The 22,797-nt window shown below is 40.6% G+C and overlaps 3 protein-coding genes across 4 annotated transcripts; all 3 read right to left on the reverse strand.

Moving 5' to 3' along the window:
- Positions 1–666: 666 nt before the first annotated feature.
- gyg1a (glycogenin 1a) lies at positions 667–10,445 on the reverse strand. 2 transcript variants are annotated; one of them, XM_060888136.1, is made up of 7 exons: positions 10,191–10,445; positions 8,399–8,534; positions 7,297–7,471; positions 6,999–7,161; positions 5,134–5,260; positions 3,395–3,614; positions 667–1,460 (listed from the first exon to the last, which is right to left on the reverse strand). In XM_060888136.1, exons 1-7 carry the CDS (start codon positions 10,195–10,197, stop codon positions 1,293–1,295), a joined length of 996 nt encoding a protein of 331 aa, XP_060744119.1. In that variant the 5' UTR covers positions 10,198–10,445; the 3' UTR covers positions 667–1,292. The 2 variants fall into 2 exon arrangements, with proteins under 2 accessions (XP_060744119.1, XP_060744117.1); XM_060888134.1 differs by having other exon boundaries at positions 668–1,463.
- Positions 10,446–11,454: 1,009 nt separating this feature from the next.
- On the reverse strand, positions 11,455–15,225 carry LOC132858049 (ras-related protein Rab-3A-like). The gene is made up of 5 exons (XM_060888220.1): positions 15,148–15,225; positions 12,669–12,896; positions 12,399–12,517; positions 12,048–12,172; positions 11,455–11,860 (listed from the first exon to the last, which is right to left on the reverse strand). The coding sequence occupies exons 2-5, from the start codon at positions 12,894–12,896 to the stop codon at positions 11,676–11,678; spliced, it is 657 nt and encodes a 218-aa protein (XP_060744203.1). The 5' UTR covers positions 15,148–15,225; the 3' UTR covers positions 11,455–11,675.
- A 305-nt stretch (positions 15,226–15,530) lies between these two features.
- LOC132858204 (gamma-interferon-inducible lysosomal thiol reductase-like) lies at positions 15,531–19,706 on the reverse strand. Its single transcript, XM_060888443.1, has 7 exons — positions 19,482–19,706; positions 17,952–18,131; positions 17,758–17,832; positions 17,516–17,605; positions 16,061–16,213; positions 15,889–15,957; positions 15,531–15,736 (listed from the first exon to the last, which is right to left on the reverse strand). Exons 1-7 carry the CDS (start codon positions 19,566–19,568, stop codon positions 15,671–15,673), a joined length of 720 nt encoding a protein of 239 aa, XP_060744426.1. The 5' UTR covers positions 19,569–19,706; the 3' UTR covers positions 15,531–15,670.
- Between the last annotated feature and the right edge of the window lie 3,091 nt (positions 19,707–22,797).

A 22,797-nucleotide genomic window follows, 5' to 3' on the forward strand; every position in this document is an offset into this window, starting at 1 on the left:
AGCTACATTAGTTAGCTAGCTATATTAGATTGATTAGCTAGCTACATTAGTTAGCTAGCTATATTAGATTGATTAGCTAGCTACATTAATTAGCTAGCTATATTAGATTGATTAGCCAGCTACATTAGTTAGCTATCTATATTAGATTGATTAGCCAGCTACATTAGCCAGCTATCTATATTAGATTGATTAGCTAGCTACATTAGTTAGCTAGCTATATTAGATTGATTAGCCAGCTACATTAGCCAGCTATCTATATTAGATTGATTAGCTAGCTACATTAGTTAGCTAGCTATATTAGATTGATTAGCTAGCTACATTAATTAGCTAGCTATATTAGATTGATTAGCCAGCTACATTAGTTAACTAGCTATATTAGATTGCTTAGGCAGCTACATTGGTTAGCTAGCTATATTAGATTGATTTGCTAGCTACATTAATTAGCTAGCTATATTAGATTGATTAGCCAGCTACATTGGTTAGCTAGCTATATTAGATTGATTTGCTAGCTACATTAATTAGCTAGCTATATTAGATTGATTAGCTAGCTACATTAATTAGCTAGCTATATTAGATTGATTAGCCAGCTACATTGGTTAGCTAGCTATATTAGATTGATTTGCTAGCTACATTAATTAGCTAGCTATATTAGATTGATTAGCTAGCTACATTAGTTAGCTAGCTATATTAGATTGATTAGCTACCTACATTAGCTAGCTAGCTATATTAGATTGATTAGCCAGCTACATTAATTAGCTAGCTATATTAGATTGATTAGCCAGCTACATTAGTTAGCTAGCTATATTAGATTGATTAGCCAGCTACATTAATTAGCTAGCTATATTAGATTGATTTGCTAGCTACATTAATTAGCTAGCTATATTAGATTGATTTGCTAGCTACATTAATTAGCTAGCTATATTAGATTGATTAGCTAGCTACATTAGTTAGCTAGCTATATTAGATTGATTAGCTAGCTAGCAGTGAGCTATTCTTTTCACTTAGCTTGGGTTGACTGTAGTCACTTTTTCTCACTTGGTGATGAACTCCTCATGCTGAATTTAATGAAAGATGGAAATCTGTGAAAAGCTCCAGATCGCTGTCACTTCCTGTTGTCTGTTCATTAGCATGAAGGTCACATGGTATCACTTGGTATTACAACTGGTTAAAGTATGTTAGTGTATGTTATCAGATGTTAGAGTATTGATGCATCCCTACTTTTGAAGCAAATATAATCCCCTCTGTGTGTGTGTGTGTTGTGTGTGTGTGTGTGTGTTGTGTGTGTGTGTTGTTCACATGAGGAAGGAATCAAGTTTTCTCTCGATGTGTTCAAACGAATCTTCTCCGAGATAATCAGCGTCTCCCTGCTCCCACTTCTGCTTCCTGTCCTGTGAGGAGGTTTGAGGAGCCGGTGGATCAACACACTTCTCCACCCGGGCTGCCTCCACATACACACTCTTCTGCTGAGATGTGGACACACACACACACACACACACAGCAGTGTAAGACACTAAAGATAATGACTGACTGAACACTTTCTGTGGTTTCCACACTGTCACATTCCTGTAAAATTCCTGCTTATTTTATGTTCTTAGTTTCACTTTTCTACTCATCTTTTCTTCTTCTCTGTGTTTTTTCAGTTTCTCTCTCTCTCTCTCCTACTGTTCTATTTCTTACTTTAACTAGTTTACAGTCTCCCAGATTCCCTACTATATCTTCTTTACTGAGTCATCTCTCCTTCATGTTTCCTAGTTCTCGGTTTCTCTGGTTTGCTCTGGTGTTATTTTTATTTCCTGCTCCTGTGTTTATTAAACCTTTTCTTTCTTAAAGGTGGGGTCTCCGATTTTTGAGAAATGCTTCAGAAAACTGAGTTGGGCCGAATAATAAACAAAAATCAAAACAAAAAACAAAACAAACGTGTAGCCAATGAGCAGAAAGGGGCGTGTCTTGTCAATATGGGCGGAGAGAGTGTTCAGTGCGCATGTGTGACATTAGCAGAAAGCGGTTTTAACATTGACATGGAAGATAAAAACAAAGAAAGAAAGAGAAGAAAGACTTACGATAAGGTAAGAAGTAGGACGTGTTAATATAGGATCAGCTTTCCAGCGCTGGAGAGAACTGAAGGAGCAGGAAGTTGGTCACATATTCACAGATTGGAGTTTCCTGAGTCAATAACTCCTGAGCTAAACGCTGTTACTACACAAATAACACCTCTTTTATATCGTAGTAATGTAGAGACGCAGCTACAACCGTGTTTTGTGTAGTAACAGTGTTTAGCTCAGGAGTTATTGACTCGGGAAACTCCAATCTGTGAATATGTGACCAACTTTACTTAAGACGCCGAGGCGCTTTTTTCCTTCTCGATAGGTGAGTAACGTTGGTTTTGCTTTGTTACACAGAACTAATATATGTCTTTGTCCTTTACATGATTATGCTTGTGTGTCATTTTTGCTTGTTTGTTTATCTACAATCGTATTGTTCTTCCCTTCAGCTATGATAAAGACACATTTCTTTCCATTAGTTGCCTGGGTTACGTATGTATGTGTGGGGCGGAGCTATCAATACAGGGGTGGGACCCATTTGGGTTAGGGGCGTGTTTGTTTTGTTGATTTTATATGTCAACATTGGCTTTCAAAAATCGGAGACCCCACCTTTAAGTGAATGCCAAATTTCTTCTTTCTTCTACTTTCTAGTGAACGCACTACACGGCTCATATGTGAGGCTCATGTGCTACATGAGGGATCGCACAATGAAGCCTGCGTGATTTCCATATTTCTCACCAAAATGAGGGGGAAAAAAATGAGAAAATAAGACGAAACCATGGACGGATTCATTCAGGACACTCAGTGAGGATGTCTGTTCTGCAAATAGAACCGAAGACCTGAAGTGCAAAAAATAGAAGATGTTTCTTATACTTTGTGCCACCAGGAACCACGTCATTCTCTCTCACACACAAACAATGAGCTGGATTCATGGATCTGCTGCGTACTAAACAGATGGATTTGAATTCCGTGAATGTCTAGTGTACATCTAGTGCACTTTAACAGCTGAACTTTAACAAGTCTCCTGTTTCTGAGATGAGAACACAGAGGGAGTTTGATGAAAGTTTAACGGTATAGAATGGACAGAAAATCACAATCACGAGCTGTTTACCAACAAGAACATGACAAAACCATTAATAAATCATTTACTAACTGTGTGTCTGTTACAGAAATATTCACTTAGTCGTGACACTGGATTTTTCCTGTAACTGAATAATCTTTGTTGAAAAATTACTCAATAAAAATGTAAATTTTTTTATAGCTTTTTTTGTATTCTGTTACATGAAAACATATCATGACAAATTCGCTATCAAATCTGGCGTAATGAAAAACGCAGTGCCGGAGAGCGTTACCTTCACGCTGGGCATGTCCGAGAGCGGGGGTGTGTGTGTGTGCTCCTTCAACAGTAACGGAAGTACTGACGACTTAAACACACACCACCACTGCTGAACGAAATCAGGGTGCAGAGACGAAGAAACTTTCTCACTGCTGCACTCTTCATCATCACCGAGCTGGTAATCCCACGGCTTCTTCTCACCCAGGAAGTGGATCACTTTAGCATTGTGGCCAAACCTACACAGACGAACCACAAAACACAGCACAGGTTTACACTAATGCGACTGTCGTTTCTATAGTAACAGCTCGTTCACAGGGACGTGTAAAAAGGGTTAAAATGTGTGTAATGTGTGGAAGGAGTCTCCAGTGTCAGTGTTTTGTATCTTTGTATCAGTCAGAGGTGAAGATGGAACTTTAAGTTCTCCACATGTTCAGGACAAGACAATGACAAGACACGTACAACTCTCTGTACAACACTAGGGGGCGTGCGGTTATAAGAAAATAATCGACGTTGGCTGCATCTTCTGAACCAGGGTTATTTTCCTGAATCAGGAAACACTAAAGTGTTTTATTCCTGATGTAGTGGGAAAAACACATCAAGTCAAGGCAAAGGGGCCGGGGTTACTGAAACAGGGCGGAGTTTGGGGGAGGGGTTGCGACTGTGATCATTATTGTAGTGAAAACAAACCTCCTGTTCACTGGGTGTTAATGAGAACAGTTACAGTCGTATGCAAAAGTTTAGGAACCCCTTGACAATTTCCATGATTTTCATTTATAAATATTTGGGTGTTTGGATCAGCAATTTTATTTTGATTTGTCAAATAACTGAAGGACACTAAAGTAATATTTCAGTAGTGAAATGAGGTTTATTGGATTAACAGAAAATGCACAATATGCATCAAAACGAACAGAAAAATCACATCAATACAGTATTTAGTGGAGCCTCCTTTAGCAGAAATAACAGCCTCTAGAAGCTTCCTATAGCCTGTAATGAGGCTGTATAAATGAATTTTGGACTGTTCCTTCTTACAAAACATCTCCAGCTCAGTTAGGTTTGATGGTTGCCGAGCTGGACAGCCCGCTTCAAATCACCCCACAGATGTTCGGTGATGTTCAGGTCTGGGGACTGGGATGGCAGAACATTCCAGAACATTGTACTTGTTCCTCTGCAGAAATGCCCCAGTAGATTTTGAGCAGTGTTTTGGGTCGTTGTCTTGTTGAAATATCCAGTCCCGGGGTAACTTCAACTTTGTGACTGATTCCTCAACATTATTCTCAAGAACCTGCTGATATTGAGTGGAATCCATGCGACCCTCAACTTTAACCAGATTCCCAGTACCAGCACTGGCCACACAGCCCCACAGCATGATGGAACCTCCACCAAACTTTACTGTGGGTAGCAACTGTTTTTTCCTGTAATGCTGCGTTCTTTTGCCCCCATACATAACGCCCCTTGTTATGACCATATAACTCAATCTTTGTTTCATCACACCACGGCACCTTATTCCAAAATGAAGCCGGCTCGTCCAAATGTGCGTTTGCGACTCCTTTTGTGGCGTGTGTGCAGAAAAGGCTTCTTTCGCATCACTCTCCCGTACAGCTTCACCTTGTACAAAGTGCGCTGAACACTAATGAACATCTAAGCAGCACTGCACTCAGAGACACGTCCCAAATCACAGTCTGAAACAAGTTCCCTATTTGAGAAGCTAATGTTCTTGCAGTATATGTGTGTGTGTGTGTGTGTGTGTGTACTCACTGTTTGAAAGCTGGTAGGTAGGTGTAGATGGAGACACTGCTTAGATTATAGATGAAAGGAAGGTGTTTGGCGATATCAGCTGTAGCCCAGTCACTGAAATAGTTGTTTAACACACCTTGATCCCCACCTACACACACACACACACACACACACACACACACACACACACACACACGTTAAACGATTTCTATTTTCTGTCGTAACTGCTAAATTTGCTAGATATAAAAAAGCCGTTACAACATACGGATGAATGGATTCGTGTAAGAGGTTGGCACTGGGCGTGCTCTCTGAGTGGGAGGGGCATACTCTGTCTCCCCTGTCAATCAGTGTCACACTATCCAATCACATGTCTGTGAGGTCGTGTAGGAGGAAAAGATATCGCTTTTCTTCTGTTATACACTGCTAATGTGTCTGAGAGGGATCGTGTGTTAGCGTTCATATTCCTGGGATAGTGACTTTCCACACGCCCAAACAGACCACGCCCCCAAACAGGTCATGCCCAAACAGACCACGCCCCCAAACAGGTCATGCCCAAACAGACCACGCCCCCAAACAGGTCATGCCCAAACAGACCACACCCCCAAACAGTATTTAACTAATTAATTACTACTTTAATTAATTACTAATTAGGTTTAATGTTAGGAATTGTTAAATGAACTTTACTGACTTTGCAAAACTAAAGAAATAAATAAAATCTGAAGTAGGGCAGCAGGGTGAGCTGTTTTCCAAAGTGAGGGGCAGAAATAACTCTGAAAGGGCAAGAAGGACACACACACAGCTACAGGATATGGATAAAAATAGCTTCTTACAATTATAGCAGACGGCAGCTACAATGTTGTGGTGTGCAGTTTATTACACCACACCAGTGAACCTTCAGTGTGTCTCTGTTTAATAACTGAACCTTATCATTCTGCTGTATAAAACAATCCAATAATAATAATAATAACGATCCAGACAGAAAGAAGAAATGCAGAAAAGAAAAGTTAGAAAGAACAAAGAAAGAATAAAAGAAACTAATTCAGAATGGAAAAGAAACAAAGAGAGAAACTCAGAAAGAAACAGCGTTAAGAAGTTTTATATAAACAGAAAAATAAACAAAGAAGAAACAGAGAAAGCAGAAGGAGGAGAATAAAGAACAGAGTGATCTGTTACAACACAAAGGTGAAGGTGACGTTTGAGGGGTTATACTCTGTAATAAACACAGTAATACAGTAGCATATGCGGTCGTCGGTCAGGTGATTTGGTTTCCATGGTGATGATGATGATGATGATGATGTTTACATGTTGACTGAACACATGTGAGTGCAGTAGAGCAGCACTTAATCACTCAGCTTAGTTTTCCCAAAATACAAAACAGCTGTTAGTGAACTAGATCCGTCTCACCTCACTGCCTTGTCTCACCTCACTGCCCTGTCTCACCTCACTGCCTTGTCTCACCTCACTGCCCTGTCTCACCTCACTGCCCTGTCTCACCTCACTGCCCTGTCTCACCTCACTGCCCTGTCTCACCTCACTGCCTTGTCTCACCTCACTGCCCTGTCTCACCTCACTGCCCTGTCTCACCTCACTGCCTTGTCTCACCTCACTGCCTTGTCTCACCTCACTGCCCTGTCTCACCTCACTGCCCTGTCTCACCTCACTGCCCTGTCTCCTTTAAGTTTAGGCCACGCCCACTTCTGGTTTAAATCTGAATACAGATAGTGAGTTACTCTAACAGTGGTCCTCCTGTTACTCCTCACACACAGCTTTATATTTATTAAGTGACTGTTTCTTTTTTTAATCAAATGTTAATGTATCGTAACACTTTTTAATAAATAATTAAAATCTTTCCATCTTTCTAACCGCTAACTGTGTGAACATCTCACCATCAAAGCTGCCGTGCTGCATGCAGGAGTTCAGTAACTCGGTGTATGTTTCCTTCGACGGCTGAAACACAAACACTCCGGAGTTAAAGCAGTCGGGCCAGCCAGGGTCAGGGGCAGCCGAGAGCTCGTCACGCTCGAACAGCTCGTCAATGTTACACAGAACCTGAATGATAAAACATACACATCATTACTGCATTATACTAACATGAGGTGCTTCCTGAACCAGCCTTATATGTTGTTTTATTCTTTACATGTTTTATTATTATTATTATTATTATTATTATTATTGATCTCTCACCAGTGTGTCTGCATCCATAAACACACACTTTGAATAATGTGTGAGGTTCCAGCAGTGCAGCTTAGTGAAGGTGACACCGAGCTCAGGTCTCTTCATCATCGCCAACCGAGTCACATCTCCACTGTCCAACACACTCACCTCACACACCTCATCAAATATCTGACTGAGGACTGACCTTCAACACACACACACACACACACACACACGCGCGCACACACACAGGCACACACACGCGCGCACACACACACACACACACACACACACACACACACACACACACACACCTGATTATTTTAAAGTTGCAGCTTCACCTCTGGATGTAACACAGCAGTGACAATGGAAACTCCTTCACCACGTTTTTAAATGATAACAATCAGAACTCTTCTTTTAGTAAAGTTGCATATAAATGTTATTTATTTGTATATTTTTTGTTGTTGGTCTTTTCCCATATTCACATGTTTATGTTGATGAATGCCATCTGTCTGTATATATGTATATATTTACTTTTAAACGTCTTCACAGCACTGCTGATTGTAGCCCACAGTGAGATGTAGAAGACAAACTGGTGATTGAAATGTGAAACAGCGCCTCCTAGGGGCAGCGTGTGCTGTAGCTTACAGTATAGCAGCTCAGCCACTGCAGTGCATCAGCTCCAAATGACATACACTAACTCCTCCTTTAAAAGTTAGTTACTTTATTACTTAATTACTTTAGTCCTAATTACTTCATTACTTTAGTCCTAATTAAACAGCTAGATTTAGTTTTTTTTCTTCATTTATGAATTTGTTTTGGATTTTCTATCAGCTCAGTAATATAAATGCTAATTTCCTTAAATGTTTCTAAACTGATGTTTAATTAACATGAACTAAAGAAGTAATTTGAACTTGTCAGTGTAAAGGAGTGTGTGTATAAAATCACAGGAACTCATCCACAGTGAAAAGACTGAAGACGATCAGTTCACATTAACAAGTCTCCTTTTATGGAAATTTACACAAACTTAAAATTCCTGTGACTGATTTATGAATAAATAGTTTTTTATCCAGTTTGCTTAACGAGAACCAAGTGTGTGTGTACGTGTGTGTGTGTCTGTGTGTGTGTGTACCTGCAGGGTTGTGAAATGTCATCTCCGATCAGTATGGTGAGTTTACGAGATGTTTTGTGATTCCTCAAACAAACACCAAGCACCATCGCTCCTTTAGCATAGCTGTCATTTGTAGCGAGTGTGACAAATGCTTGATCTGTAGACACACACACACACACACACACACACAAGTTTATTCACCGTTACTTTACTCGGTTTATAGATGTGTTTTATACGATAAGTGAAAACAACGTGCGTGACAATCTACAGGAAGCATACAACAGAAGCTGTGTGTGTGTGTGTCTGTGTGTAAATAAGTGTGAGTGTGTGTATGTGTATATGTAAGTGTGTGTCTGTGAGTGTGTGTATGTGTGTATGTGTGTGTGTCTGTAAGTGTGTGTGTGTATGTGTGTGTGATGTATGTGTGTGTGTAAGTGTGTGATGTATGTGCTTGTGTGTGTGATGTATGTGTATATGTGTGTATATATGTGTGTGTATGTGTGTGTATATGTGTGTATATATGTGTATATGTGTGTGTGTATATGTGTGTATGTATATCAAGTCAAGTCAAGAAGCTTTTATTGTTATTACAACCATATATAGCTGTTGCAGTACACAGTATTCATAGCTATAAGGACTTAGTAAGTTAGTCCTAGACACATAAAGTGTATCTGTGTAACCTGGTGTACACAGTGCAGGACAAGACAAACAAGACAGACAAGACAGACAAGACAGTGCAGGACAAAAGACAGTGCAGACTAAAAGTTACAAGACAATACACAAAAGAGAATAAACAGAAACAGCACCAGTGTAAATATTGTATGTTCAGACAATATTGTGTGCAGTGATACTAGAATGAACACAGTGTGTTAGCAGCAGGTCAGTTTCTTACAGTGTGTGCAAAACGACTGAAATGATTAGACAGTGTGTGCGAAGAGCAAAGAAGTAAAAAAGAGTGCAAAACAGCACGTAAACAGTTTGATGGATGTATATTGGAAGTGTGTGTATTTGGTGTAGGTCTGTGCAGTCCATACAGATGAGGTGTGTGTGTGTGTGTGTGTGTGTGTGTGTGTGTGTGTGTGTGTGTGTGTGTGTGTTGTGCTCAGTACAGTTCAGTTCAGTTATTGAGAAGTCTGATGGCTTGTGGGAGGAAACTGTTACACAGTCTGGTTGTGAGGCCCGAATGCTTCGGTACCTTTTGCCAGAAGGCAGGAGAGTGAATAGTGTGTGTGAGGGGTGTGTGGGGTGATGAGTGTGTGTGAGGGGTGTGTGGGGTGATGAGTGTGTGTGAGGGGTGTGTGGGGTGATGAGTGTGTGTGAGGGGTGTGTGGGGTGATGAGTGTGTGTGAGGGGTGTGTGGGGTGATGAGTGTGTGTGAGGGGTGTGTGGGGTGATGAGTGTGTGTGAGGGGTGTGTGGGGTGATGAGTGTGTGTGAGGGGTGTTTGGGGTGATGAGTGTGTGTGAGGGGTGTTTGGGGTGATGAGTGTGTGTGAGGGGTGTGTGGGGTCATCCACAATGCTGTTGGTTTTGTGGACGCAGCGTGTGGTGTATGTATGTGTCTGTGTGTATATGTGTGTGTATAAGTATGTGTGTGTGTATATTTATGTGTGTATTTATGTGTGTGTGTATATGTGTATGTGTGTGTATATGTGTGTGTGTATAAGTTTGTGTGTGTATTTGTGTGTGTGTGTGTGTGTAAGTGTGTGTGTGTATATGTGTGTGTATATATGTGTGTGTGTATGTATATATGTGTGTGTGTGTGTGTGTGTGTGTGTGTGTGTGTGTGTGTGTGTGTGTGTGTGTGTTTCCTACCTGTCATGTTAGTCCAGATTCTGATCCCCACTGCGTGTGTGTGTGTGTGTGTGTGTAACTGCGTGCGCACTATAAGCCGATTTATAGCGACGACCTTTAAAGGTCACGTGATCTCTGACACGCCTCCATTAATGCGCAAATAAACGCGATTTGTTTCGTGCATTACAGCCGGTAACTGATGTGAACTAAAACAAACCCGGGGTTTAAACGGGAGCTCTGTCCTGCACGCGCGCAGAAAAAACACGTGCGGGACAGATGAAGAGTGTGGGGTATTAATGCGGAATACACAGGGGATTTAGAGGGGATTTACTGACACCTGGCGGCGAGACGCGCCATTGCAGCCTCACATCACACCATTTACCCATTAAAATCTCTGTAATATAAATATTATATTCGTATATCAGGATTGATTTTTATTTTATTTTAATATTTTGTCATTTAAGCCACAAATGTATTCAATCAATACCAATATCTTATGAATATTTGATAAATGTATTAAATTCATACATTAGGATATGGCCCTGTATTACTACTACTACTACTACTACTAATAATAATAATAATAATAATAATAATAATTATTATTATTATTATTATTATTATTATTATTATTATTATTATGAACACGTAATAATAATAATACAACTTATTTTGTTTTTTTTTGTTGAATAATTAGTTAGTTATAGAGAATTGGTAAGTTGCATAATTGATATATTTACATTTATAAAAATGTATATTTGCATAAAAACTATTTTTATACAAACATGTTAACACTAATAAATAGAATTGTTAATAAATACAAATAAATAATCTCAAAATTATACTTAAAATTATATTTTATGTACAATAGACGTATATATATATATATATATATGTCTCTCTCGCCCTCTGGCGACTCCTCGATGTACTGCAGCCGGCTTCTGCGCATGTGCAGTAAGCTCCACGTTTGATAATAACTAGTGTTTGTTAATGTTTTTTTCTTGTTGTTTGAAATAATTGAACTCATCCACATTCGATTATTTGTTAAACATATTTATTCCTGATGAGGAAAAATAACTTTACAAATCACATTACAGCAGAATCTTTACTTAAAGGTTTTATATTTATATTTATACATCTGTCTATAATTATACTTTTGATTTGTCACTTAATATTGAATATTAATATTGATTTCTACTTCACACATAGTTACAGACAACAACATGCAAATAAATAAATAAATAAAAAGATACAGATCTGTTTAAATCATGTACATTTTCTTGGCTCTTTTTCGACAGTTTTGAAACTATAATAAACTCCTTTAATAAATAAAATCTCCCATTTAAGTTTAAACTCACATTAAACGTATGGTGTCTAATGTTATTTACCAACAAAAATAGAATTGAATTAAATTGCAGCTTTTTCTGTTGACATTTAATAAAAATTGGGATTTGATTCAAATATGTCATCTTATACATTTGTGTTTGTGTGTGTGTGTGTGTGTGTTCAGCATGCACAGTCTTTGTGTGATCGTTGTGGTTGTTTGTTCAGATCTGCCCCTTGAGGATTGCTGCTGTTCGTCATTGCGTCTGGATTATCCTTCATTCTCTCACAGATTAAATCGACTAAACACTCGAACGTCTGCTTCACATTCACATTTGCCTTCGCACTTGTTTCTAAAAAACCCAAACCTGCAACACACACACACACGGTCAAATGTCAGAGCACCATACTAACCTTTGTGTATATCAGATTGTATGTCTGGTTGTCAGAGGTTTCTTTTTGCTCTGCTCAATTCACAATGTGTGTGTGTGTGTGTGTGTGTGTGTGTGTGTGTGTGTGTGTGTGTGTGTGTGTGTGTGTGTGTGTGTAACTGACCGAGTTGCTGTGACAGTTCTCTCCCCCTGTTCACAGTGATTACTCTCACCTCCTCCAGATCACACTTATTTCCCACTAACAGCACCTGAGAATTTTCCCAGGAGTACGTCTTAATCTGAGTGGACCTGAACACACACACACACACACACACACACACACACACACACACACACACACACATTAAAAAAGGGATTTATTTTCCTGTTATTTAACTTTTATTGTATTATCCAATATAACAGTGTTTGCATAAAGAACTGTTAAATCTAAAACCGTCTGTGTGTGTGTATGTGTGTGTGTGTGTGTGTGTGTGTGTGTGTGTGTGTGTGTTTGTGTGTGTGTTTGTGTGTGTACCAGTCCTGAACAGCGCTGAATGACTCCTCATTAGTGATGTCATACATCAGGATGAAGCCCATTGCTCCTCTGTAATACGCTGTAGTGATCGTCCTGTATCGCTCCTGACCGGCTGTGTCCTACACACACACACACACATATACACACACTTGAAGTCTACAAGTTTCTACTCCAATTCTGAAGTCTACAATTACGAGAGCTACGAATTCCTGACATGTGGCAATCCCTGTGCCTGTCCTGAGGTCTGACACATTCTCCTGCTTCTCCTACCCAAATCTGCAGTTTGATCCTCTTGTCATTCCTGTAGATGGTTTTGACTTTGAAGTCAATGCCAACTGTGCTGACGAACGCCGGCGTGAATGAGTCGTCAGCGTAGCGGAACAGGAAGCTGGTCTTTCCCACATTGCTGTTCCCAATGATCAGGATCTTGAACATGTAATCAAAGTTCTGATCCACAGAGTCTCTGTGTCCATAATGTAGCTCGTTAACTGATGCCATCTGGGAGAGAAACAACAAAACAACGGCAAAGGTACAGCAAGGGAACTTTCAGTGTTTATATGAGGTGTTTTGAGAAGAGATAGTCATGTAGGGTACAGGATGTAGGGTACAGGATGTAGGGTACAGGATGTAAGGTACAGGATGTATGGTACAGGATGTAAGGTACAGGATGTAGGGTACAGGATGTATGGTACAGGATGTAGTAGGGTACAAGACGTAGGGTACAGGACATAGGGTACAGAATGTAGGGTACAAGATGTAGGGTACAGGATGTAGGGTACATGATGTAAGGTAAAGGACGTAGGGTACAGGACGTAGGGTACAGGATGTAGGGTACAGGATGTAAGGTAAAGGACGTAGGGTACAGGACGTAGGATACAGGATGTAGGGTACAGGATGTAAGGTAAAGGACGTAGGATACAGGACGCAGGGTACAGGATGTAGGGTACAGGATGTAGGGTACAGGATGTAAGGTACAAGATGTAAGGTACAGGATGTAGTAGGGTACAGGATGTAAGGTAAAGGACGTAGGGTACAGGACGTAGGGTACAGGACGCAGGGTACAGGATGTAGGGTACAGGATGTAGGGTACAGGATGTAAGGTACAAGATGTAAGGTACAGGATGTAGGGTACAGGATGTAGTAGGGTACAAGACGTAGGGTACAGGATGTAAAGTACAGGATGTAGGGTACAGGATGTATGGTACAGGATGTAGTAGGGTACAAGACGTAGGGTACAGGACATAGGGTACAGAATGTAGGGTACAAGATGTAGGGTACAGGATGTAGGGTACATGATGTAAGGTAAAGGACGTAGGGTACAGGACGTAGGGTACAGGATGTAGGGTACAGGATGTAAGGTAAAGGACGTAGGGTACAGGACATAGGATACAGGATGTAGGGTACAGGATGTAAGGTAAAGGACGTAGGATACAGGACGCAGGGTACAGGATGTAGGGTACAGGATGTAGGGTACAGGATGTAAGGTACAGGATGTAGTAGGGTACAGGATGTAAGGTAAAGGACGTAGGGTACAGGACGTAGGGTACAGGACGCAGGGTACAGGATGTAGGGTACAGGATGCAGGGTACAGGATGTAGGGTACAGGATGTATTAGGGTATAAATTGTAGGGTACAGTACATAGGGTGCAGGATGTAAAGTACAGGATGTAGGGTACAGGATGTAGGGCACAGGATGTATTAGGGTACAAATTGTAGGGTACAGTACATAGGGTACAGGATGTAAAGTACAGGATGTAGGGTACAGGATGTAGGGTACAGGATGTAAGGTACAGGATGTAGGGTACAGGATGTAAGGTACAGGATATAGGGTATAGGATGTAGGGTAAAGGATGTAGGGTACAGGATATATGGTACAGGAGATAAGGTACAGGATGTAGGGTACAGGATGTAAGGTACAGGATGTAGCTTACAGGATGTAAGGTACAGGATAAGGATAGGGTACACTTAGTTACCATTAACATGCTAAAGATTTCATTCCTCATTAGCAAGAGAAAATTGTGACGCTGAAGCCACTGAGTATTCTTTTATTCTGATCTGATGTTAAACATTTGTAATAATTCTTCTTTTCTATTCCAAACTATTTTTAAATGTATTATTATATGACGGAATCCATTTTTGTACACAATGGTGACAGAAACGTTTTTATAACGTATTAAAAACATGATTTGTAAAAAATAAAATAAAGTTACGTGAAATTCTATTTTAGTCATAATGCTCTCATAATAGTGTAATAGTCTAAAATCTAGTTAAATAAACACTATGGGAACTTTACTCTGTGCAGTTTACACACTACAAGTGATGCCTCCTTGATCCTGAGTATCATTCAGTCCAGAAGGTAGTTTCATAAGAACATACTCTGTCTTCATGTATAAATGTTTTCTCTGTGTTCAGTATTAATATGATGTCTAGATGTCCAGCGTGTCCTCACTTTAACACACTTTATCCGTCACCTTAATCAGATCAACTCAGATTTAGATTATTCCTCCACACACACACACACACACAGTAAACATGAACTTTACCCCGTATCATACATATTCTTTTACTTTAACCTGTTCATAATAAACCACATAAGTTCGATTTTAACAATAGTAATTGTTTTTACTCTAATCAGCAGAGGAATAAATTCAGCCAATCAGAACAGAGAAACGCTTGCTGTCTCATAAACAAGGTTCCTGACGGATAAGAATAAGAGTTTACTCTGTAAAGAAGGATATTTATGCCTTACTTTGTCATTAGCGGTGTTTCTCGCCTCCGTGTGAAGAGCTCAGCGTTATTAGTGCACTATTAATCCCTTACAGCTCTGCGCATGCGCGCTCGCGATCACTCACAAATAAATTACGTGATTCTTTTTACTGTGCATCCTGTAGTTTCATGTGTTTCTCCTTTCTCACCTGTATTCACTATTTCTTATATTTACATTTTTTTATTTACAGCATTTTTCTAGTTTTCCCTCAATAATAATAAAATAATTTCATTTTTTAAAACTAAATATTATTTATTAAACAAATGTATTTCTCTCTCTCTCTCTCTCCCTCTCTCACACTTTCTTTTTCCAATCTCTCACCTCTGATTAAACTCGTTTATATAATAAAGATATGGAGACGTTGCTTTTACAAATCATTTTATTAAAAGAACAGTAGCTGAACGTTCTAGTGTTCGCACTCGGACAGCATTACTGAACACACTGCATTATGTTCATCATCTAACCAATAAATGATTCAGTTTTACAGTCAGACTTAAAAACATCTTCAGCAGTAACTCGTCTTTGTTGCCGTTGCCTTCTGTCCGAGTTTGCACGCTGGTGGAGTCTGACCCTGTAACGCACACACACACATACACACACACACACACACACACACACACACACACACATAATAAACTCCACAGTTCAGCAATTAACATTCACCATCCAGCAACAAATTAACTTTAATCCTTAACTTTCTCTCTTTATATATATATTACTGACCTTGTACAGACTGCAGACAAGTACAAAGAGCGAGCTCATTGCTTTCTGCTGCAGCTCGTCAGTGTGCTCCTGTAAACACACAGATAAAAATCAGGATGCAGGAAGTTAAAGATGATTAAAGACGAAATATTTCTGAATAAATGTGTTAAATGAGGTGAAATATTATTCTCACTCCGTTGATGGTGATCCACGGCACATATTCATGCGGTGGCTGTAAAGCTGCGGTTTCCTTAGCGTTCTGGTGCATTAACTGATTTCCCTCGTTACCGTTCACACATGCCATGATGTCACTGAACTTTGTTTGTGGGCTGAACAAGGCAAGACACTGAGGACCAACAAAAACACCATCAATACACTGTGACGAGGAACTGACTGCTAGTACAGATGACCTTTAACTGAAACACTGTTTATCTCAGAAAGAAGAACTCTGCTGGCTGAAAGAGGAAGAAGCTACACTACTGTTAGCCAGTGATTGGCAGATAGAGGTGAGACAGGTAGGTGATACTGGTCTAGGTCAGGTTCAACAAGTCGGGGCAGGTTGTTGCCAGTGCTGAGCAGACTGAGGACAGTTGGATTAAAGCTAGTCCAGGACTGACTCAGATTAGTCTAGGTCAGATTCATGCAGGTTTGTCTGGCTCAAACTGAAGACACACGCATCTCAAATATATCAGGTTTAAGGAGAAGTTTGTTTATTCCAGAATAAAAGTCAGGATAGTCCGCTTCCAGTTGAGGCTTGTCTAGGTCCAGCGGAGGTGGGAGTAAGTCACACATGTGCAAGTCACAAGTAAGTTTCAAGTCATGAATGTCAAGTCAAAGTCAAGTCGAGTCTTTTTATAATATTTTTAAATTTGCGACTTAAGTCTGACTCGAGTCGTCATATGACTCGGGTCCCCCATCTCTGAGGTCCAGTGTTGGTCACATTAACTTGCAGTCAGACTGAGACTAATCCTAAACCAGTGCAAGTCCAGTTCATTTGTTCCTTTTTAAATCTGAGGCCAATCTGCAATTTCTTGTGTCTAGTCCATTCACACAGGGTCAACACAGGGGCAACTGGATTACATTAAATAAGCCTACGTCAGATTCCCCTCTGGAATTTTTCCACTGTACATACAACTGCCTATATTATATATGATGTGTTCATATCTTGTCAATGCCATTCTGTTTACGCTGTGGAGCTTCTATACTAGAACAAATTCCTCGTATGTGAAAACATTCTTGGCAATAAAGATCTTTCTGATCCTGATTCTGAATTAGTTTAATCCAGATTAAATCTGAAGCTAGCCCGAGACCAAAAGATGCTAGTCCAAGTCAAGATGAGGTCAAACCAGGTCATATTAATCCAGGTCAGAATGATGCCAATCAGTTAGGATCATTTATTCCAGATTAAATAAGTCTGAACTCTTTGAGGCAACTCAGACTCCAGGTCAGACTGAGGTCAGTGCAGATTATTGTATTCCATGTTCAGTTTCAGGCTAATCTGACTGGGCAACAGATTCCAGTCAGAGTTACAGGAAGTTAGTGTGAGTCAGACTGAGGCCAGTCCCAGTTATGTTGGATTATTTCACATTAATTCCAGGCCAGTCCCAGGTCAGAGCAAAAGGTATCATCAGTGATCGTGAAGACTTACAGATTCTGCCGCCTTCACCACATTGTCAGCAGCTTCCATGCAGTAAATCACAGGAACTGCAGCATCAGGCACTTTATTCATCACACATGTCTGAACACACACACGAAACATCAATCAGAGGAATTTATTTATTTATACTGTGGACCAGCTGTTAATGTGATCCACACACACACACACACACACACACACACACACACACACACACAGAGCTATGACCTAGCTATTATATGCTATCGTCTCACCTCGATCATGTTGCCCAGACACTCGTCTGGTCCGTGCTGACAGGTGAACTCGTACTTGTCTCCAACCTGCTTCTCCTACAGCACACAGACCCGGTGATAGTGAGAATTCAGAGCTTTTAAATCCGGATTTTTGATTGGTCATCAGGGTTTTCCTGTTAAACTAATTGATGTAAGTGTTAATTGCTGTTTTTAACCTCTGCGTTGCCGAACGGGATGAGATCCATATTCATGATGTCACTCAGCATGATGAAGGTCGGCATGAGCTGCATCACAAGGAACTCACGACAACCGGGACACAGAGACTCATAATACAGAGACACATTGACATTATCAGCGATTCTGCTGGTGTTCACCTCCACACACTGCCCCAGCACCTACACACACACACACACCACAATTACATTACAATTGACTATAACCATTAGTTATTATGCGTTATTACAATACTGGCTCCGTCTCAAACACTACAACACTTTACTTCACACCTTACTTCACATCCTACACTAACAGTCCTATGGAACGTGTTCTGATGTTTCATACCTACCTTCTCATTCACTGATTAAATGATGTTCTGTTATGGAACAAGCATGGAAACAAATGTGGGAAAAGCATGGAACAATGCAGCAGAGATGGTCGATGGTCACCATTAATCAGAACGATCTGAGATTGTGTAGAAAGGGAGCAGATAACAGAGTAGAGCAGAAGACCAATCAGGAGCTTCCATGTACCTTCTACTCTGATGTTTCACAGTATGAAAGCTCTGTAATTTAAACTCAACTTAACGTCAATCTGACGTTCAGGAGCCGTCTTCTATTGAGTCAAATATACAATCAAGGCCGTAAATTTGTGCTCCCCTGACCATCACATCCTGTTTGGATTAGTGTCCGTTCATCTACACGAGCATTAGTGAGATGACAGGAGCAGGGTTTGGTCAGTGATGGTCAGGAGCTTCTGGACTGATCCCAATGTTCTGGTCTGGTGTTTTGTCATGTTGTTGTTTCCTCAATGTGAACCTGGAGAAATCTGAGACATCAGAAATCTTCTGTTCACACGATCAAACATGGTTTAATGTTGTTAATGAGTAATGAGACACTAATTGACCAGATTAAAGCTGAGGTGATTTTCTTCTGTACAACAGAGTGATCATGTGATTTACAGCCAAAATAAACACATTCTTTATTTGAGGTTAATAAAAGTGATGTTTCGGTGTTTTACGTTTTAAACAATCGTCATTCAAACAAACACACTTTGCATTTAATTATATAAGTACAATGTTTACTGTCTGTGTGTATGTATGTGTGTGTGTATGTATATGTATGCGTGTGTATATGTATGTGTGTGTATGAGTGTGTATACATGTATGTGTGTGTGTCTGTCTGTGTGTGTATCGGTGTGTGTGGGTGTGTGTATGAGAGTGTGTGTGTGTATATGTATGTGTGTATGAGAGTGTGTGTGTGTGTGTGTATGAGTGTGTGTATGAGTGTGTGTGTGTGTATGAGAGTGTATGTGTGTGTGTGTGTGTGTGTCTGTGTGTGTGTGTCTATGTGTGTGTGTGTCTGTCTGTGTGTGTATCGGTGTGTGTGGGTGTGTGTATGAGAGTGTGTGTGTGTATATGTATGTGTGTGTATGAGAGTGTGTGTGTGTGTATGAGTGTGTGTATGAGTGTGTGTGTGTGTGTGTGTATGTGCGTGTGTGTGTGTGCGCGCGCGCGCGCACTTTCTCACCCCACATCTACTCGCCGGTGAGCTCGCGCACTCGTCCAGCAACAGCGCGAAGCAGGCGAGCGCGAGCGCAGACTTCAGGACGTGCATCTCTACTGCTGATCTGTCTGTGACGAGAGAAAGAAAAGAAAAGAGACGTAAAGAGAAGGAGACAGAATGATAGAGAAGGAGACAGAATGATAAAGAAAAAGACGGAATGATAAAGCAGAGTCGTCTGAGGTGTGTGAGTCAAACTACTGCTTTTATATCACACACTTCCTCATGCTGTGAGCTGATTGGCTCCGCAGACGCTCGTGCTGTGAGCTGATTGGCTGAGAGGAGACGCGTCATTAAACACCGGCAGAATGTTGGGGTCTATAGAAGCTGCTCACGCGCACACATTGTTTATCCAGAAACCCGGAAGTGTCTGAACTCGGTTTGTGCTCAAAGTCTAATGATCTCAAAACTATTGTTATTATAGATTTGTGTTGTTGTTGTTTTGTTGTGTTTATGTAAACTCTATTTACCCAACATCTGGTGCATTGGTATCATGTTGTACAGTGGATTAGTGTAAATAATAGGGATAGATAAATGTAAAGCACTGAGTGATGGAGTCAGTCATCATCTACTGTAAAGCACTGAGTGATGGAGTCAGTCATCATCTAGTGTAAAGCACTGAGTGATGGAGTCAGTCATCATCTAGTGTAAAGCACTGAGTGATGGAGTCAGTCATCATCTAGTGTAAAGCACTGAGTGATGGAGTCAGTCATCATCTACTGTAAAGCACCGAGTGATGGAGTCAGTCATCATCTACTGTAAAGCACTGAGTGATGGAGTCAGTCATCATCTACTGTAAAGCACTGAGTGATGGAGTCAGTCATCATCTACTGTAAAGCAGTGAGTGATGGAGTCAGTCATCATCTAGTGTAAAGCACTGAGTGATGGAGTCAGTCATCATCTAGTGTAAAGCACTGAGTGATGGAGTCAGTCATCATCTAGTGTAAAGCACTGAGTGATGGAGTCAGTCATCATCTACTGTAAAGCACCGAGTGATGGAGTCAGTCATCATCTACTGTAAAGCACTGAGTGATGGAGTCAGTCATCATCTACTGTAAAGCACTGAGTGATGGAGTCAGTCATCATCTACTGTAAAGCACTGAGTGATGGAGTCAGTCATCATCTACTGTAAAGCACTGAGTGATGGAGTCAGTCATCATCTACTGTAAAGCACTGAGTGATGGAGTCAGTCATCATCTACTGTAAAGCACTGAGTGATGGAGTCAGTCATCATCTACTGTAAAGCACTGAGTGATGGAGTCAGTCATCATCTAGTGTAAAGCACTGAGTGATGGAGTCAGTCATCATCTAGTGTAAAGCACTGAGTGATGGAGTCAGTCATCATCTACTGTAAAGCACTGAGTGATGGAGTCAGTCATCATCTACTGTAAAGCACTGAGTGATGGAGTCAGTCATCATCTACTGTAAAGCACTGAGTGATGGAGTCAGTCATCATCTACTGTAAAGCACTGAGTGATGGAGTCAGTCATCATCTACTGTAAAGCACTGAGTGATGGAGTCAGTCATCATCTAGTGTAAAGCACTGAGTGATGGAGTCAGTCATCATCTAGTGTAAAGCACTGAGTGATGGAGTCAGTCATCATCTACTGTAAAGCACTGAGTGATGGAGTCAGTCATCATCTAGTGTAAAGCACTGAGTGATGGAGTCAGTCATCATCTACTGTAAAGCACTGAGTGATGGAGTCAGTCATCATCTAGTGTAAAGCACCGAGTGATGGAGTCAGTCATCATCTAGTGTAAAGCACTGAGTGATGGAGTCAGTCATCATCTAGTGTAAAGCACTGAGTGATGGAGTCAGTCATCATCTAGTGTAAAGCACTGAGTGATGGAGTCAGTCATCATCTACTGTAAAGCACTGAGTGATGGAGTCAGTCATCATCTAGTGTAAAGCACCGAGTGATGGAGTCAGTCATCATCTAGTGTAAAGCACCGAGTGATGGAGTCAGTCATCATCTAGTGTAAAGCACTGAGTGATGGAGTCAGTCATCATCTAGTGTAAAGCACTGAGTGATGGAGTCAGTCATCATCTACTGTAAAGCACCGAGTGATGGAGTCAGTCATCATCTACTGTAAAGCACTGAGTGATGGAGTCAGTCATCATCTAGTGTAAAGCACCGAGTGATGGAGTCAGTCATCATCTAGTGTAAAGCACTGAGTGATGGAGTCAGTCATCATCTAGTGTAAAGCACTGAGTGATGGAGTCAGTCATCATCTACTGTAAAGCACCGAGTGATGGAGTCAGTCATCATCTACTGTAAAGCACTGAGTGATGGAGTCAGTCATCATCTAGTGTAAAGCACTGGGTGATGGAGTCAGTCATCATCTAGTGTAAAGCACCGAGTGATGGAGTCAGTCATCATCTAGTGTAAAGCACTGAGTGATGGAGTCAGTCATCATCTAGTGTAAAGCACTGAGTGATGGAGTCAGTCATCATCTACTGTAAAGCACTGAGTGATGGAGTCAGTCATCATCTACTGTAAAGCACTGAGTGATGGAGTCAGTCATCATCTAGTGTAAAGCACCGAGTGATGGAGTCAGTCATCATCTAGTGTAAAGCACTGAGTGATGGAGTCAGTCATCATCTAGTGTAAAGCACCGAGTGATGGAGTCAGTCATCATCTAGTGTAAAGCACTGAGTGATGGAGTCAGTCATCATCTACTGTAAAGCACTGAGTGATGGAGTCAGTCATCATCTACTGTAAAGCACTGAGTGATGGAGTCAGTCATCATCTAGTGTAAAGCACCGAGTGATGGAGTCAGTCATCATCTAGTGTAAAGCACCGAGTGATGGAGTCAGTCATCATCTACTGTAAAGCACTGAGTGATGGAGTCAGTCATCATCTAGTGTAAAGCACTGAGTGATGGAGTCAGTCATCATCTAGTGTAAAGCACTGAGTGATGGAGTCAGTCATCATCTAGTGTAAAGCACTGAGTGATGGAGTCAGTCATCATCTAGTACAATAGTACACAATAAACATGTATGTATTTATGTATAGTTACATTCAGTGATGTAGACTGAGTTCCTGGTTCTCCTTTACATTACAGCTATAAACAGTGGTTCACTCATGATCATCATCAGAAGAAGCCTTTATTTTGTCACATCTACATTACATTACAGTGAAATTAGTTTCTTCACATATCCCAACTTTGGAGATAAACAATTAATAATTCTTTATTCTGCTACTGTTAATGAGAATTAATCAACACCTGACAACCAATCAGAACGCAGGACTCAGCAGCTCTCTGGTCTTTTAGTTTTAGT

Source organism: Tachysurus vachellii, chromosome 15, assembly GCF_030014155.1.
Source record: "Tachysurus vachellii isolate PV-2020 chromosome 15, HZAU_Pvac_v1, whole genome shotgun sequence".
Classification (NCBI taxonomy): Eukaryota; Metazoa; Chordata; class Actinopteri; order Siluriformes; family Bagridae; genus Tachysurus; species Tachysurus vachellii.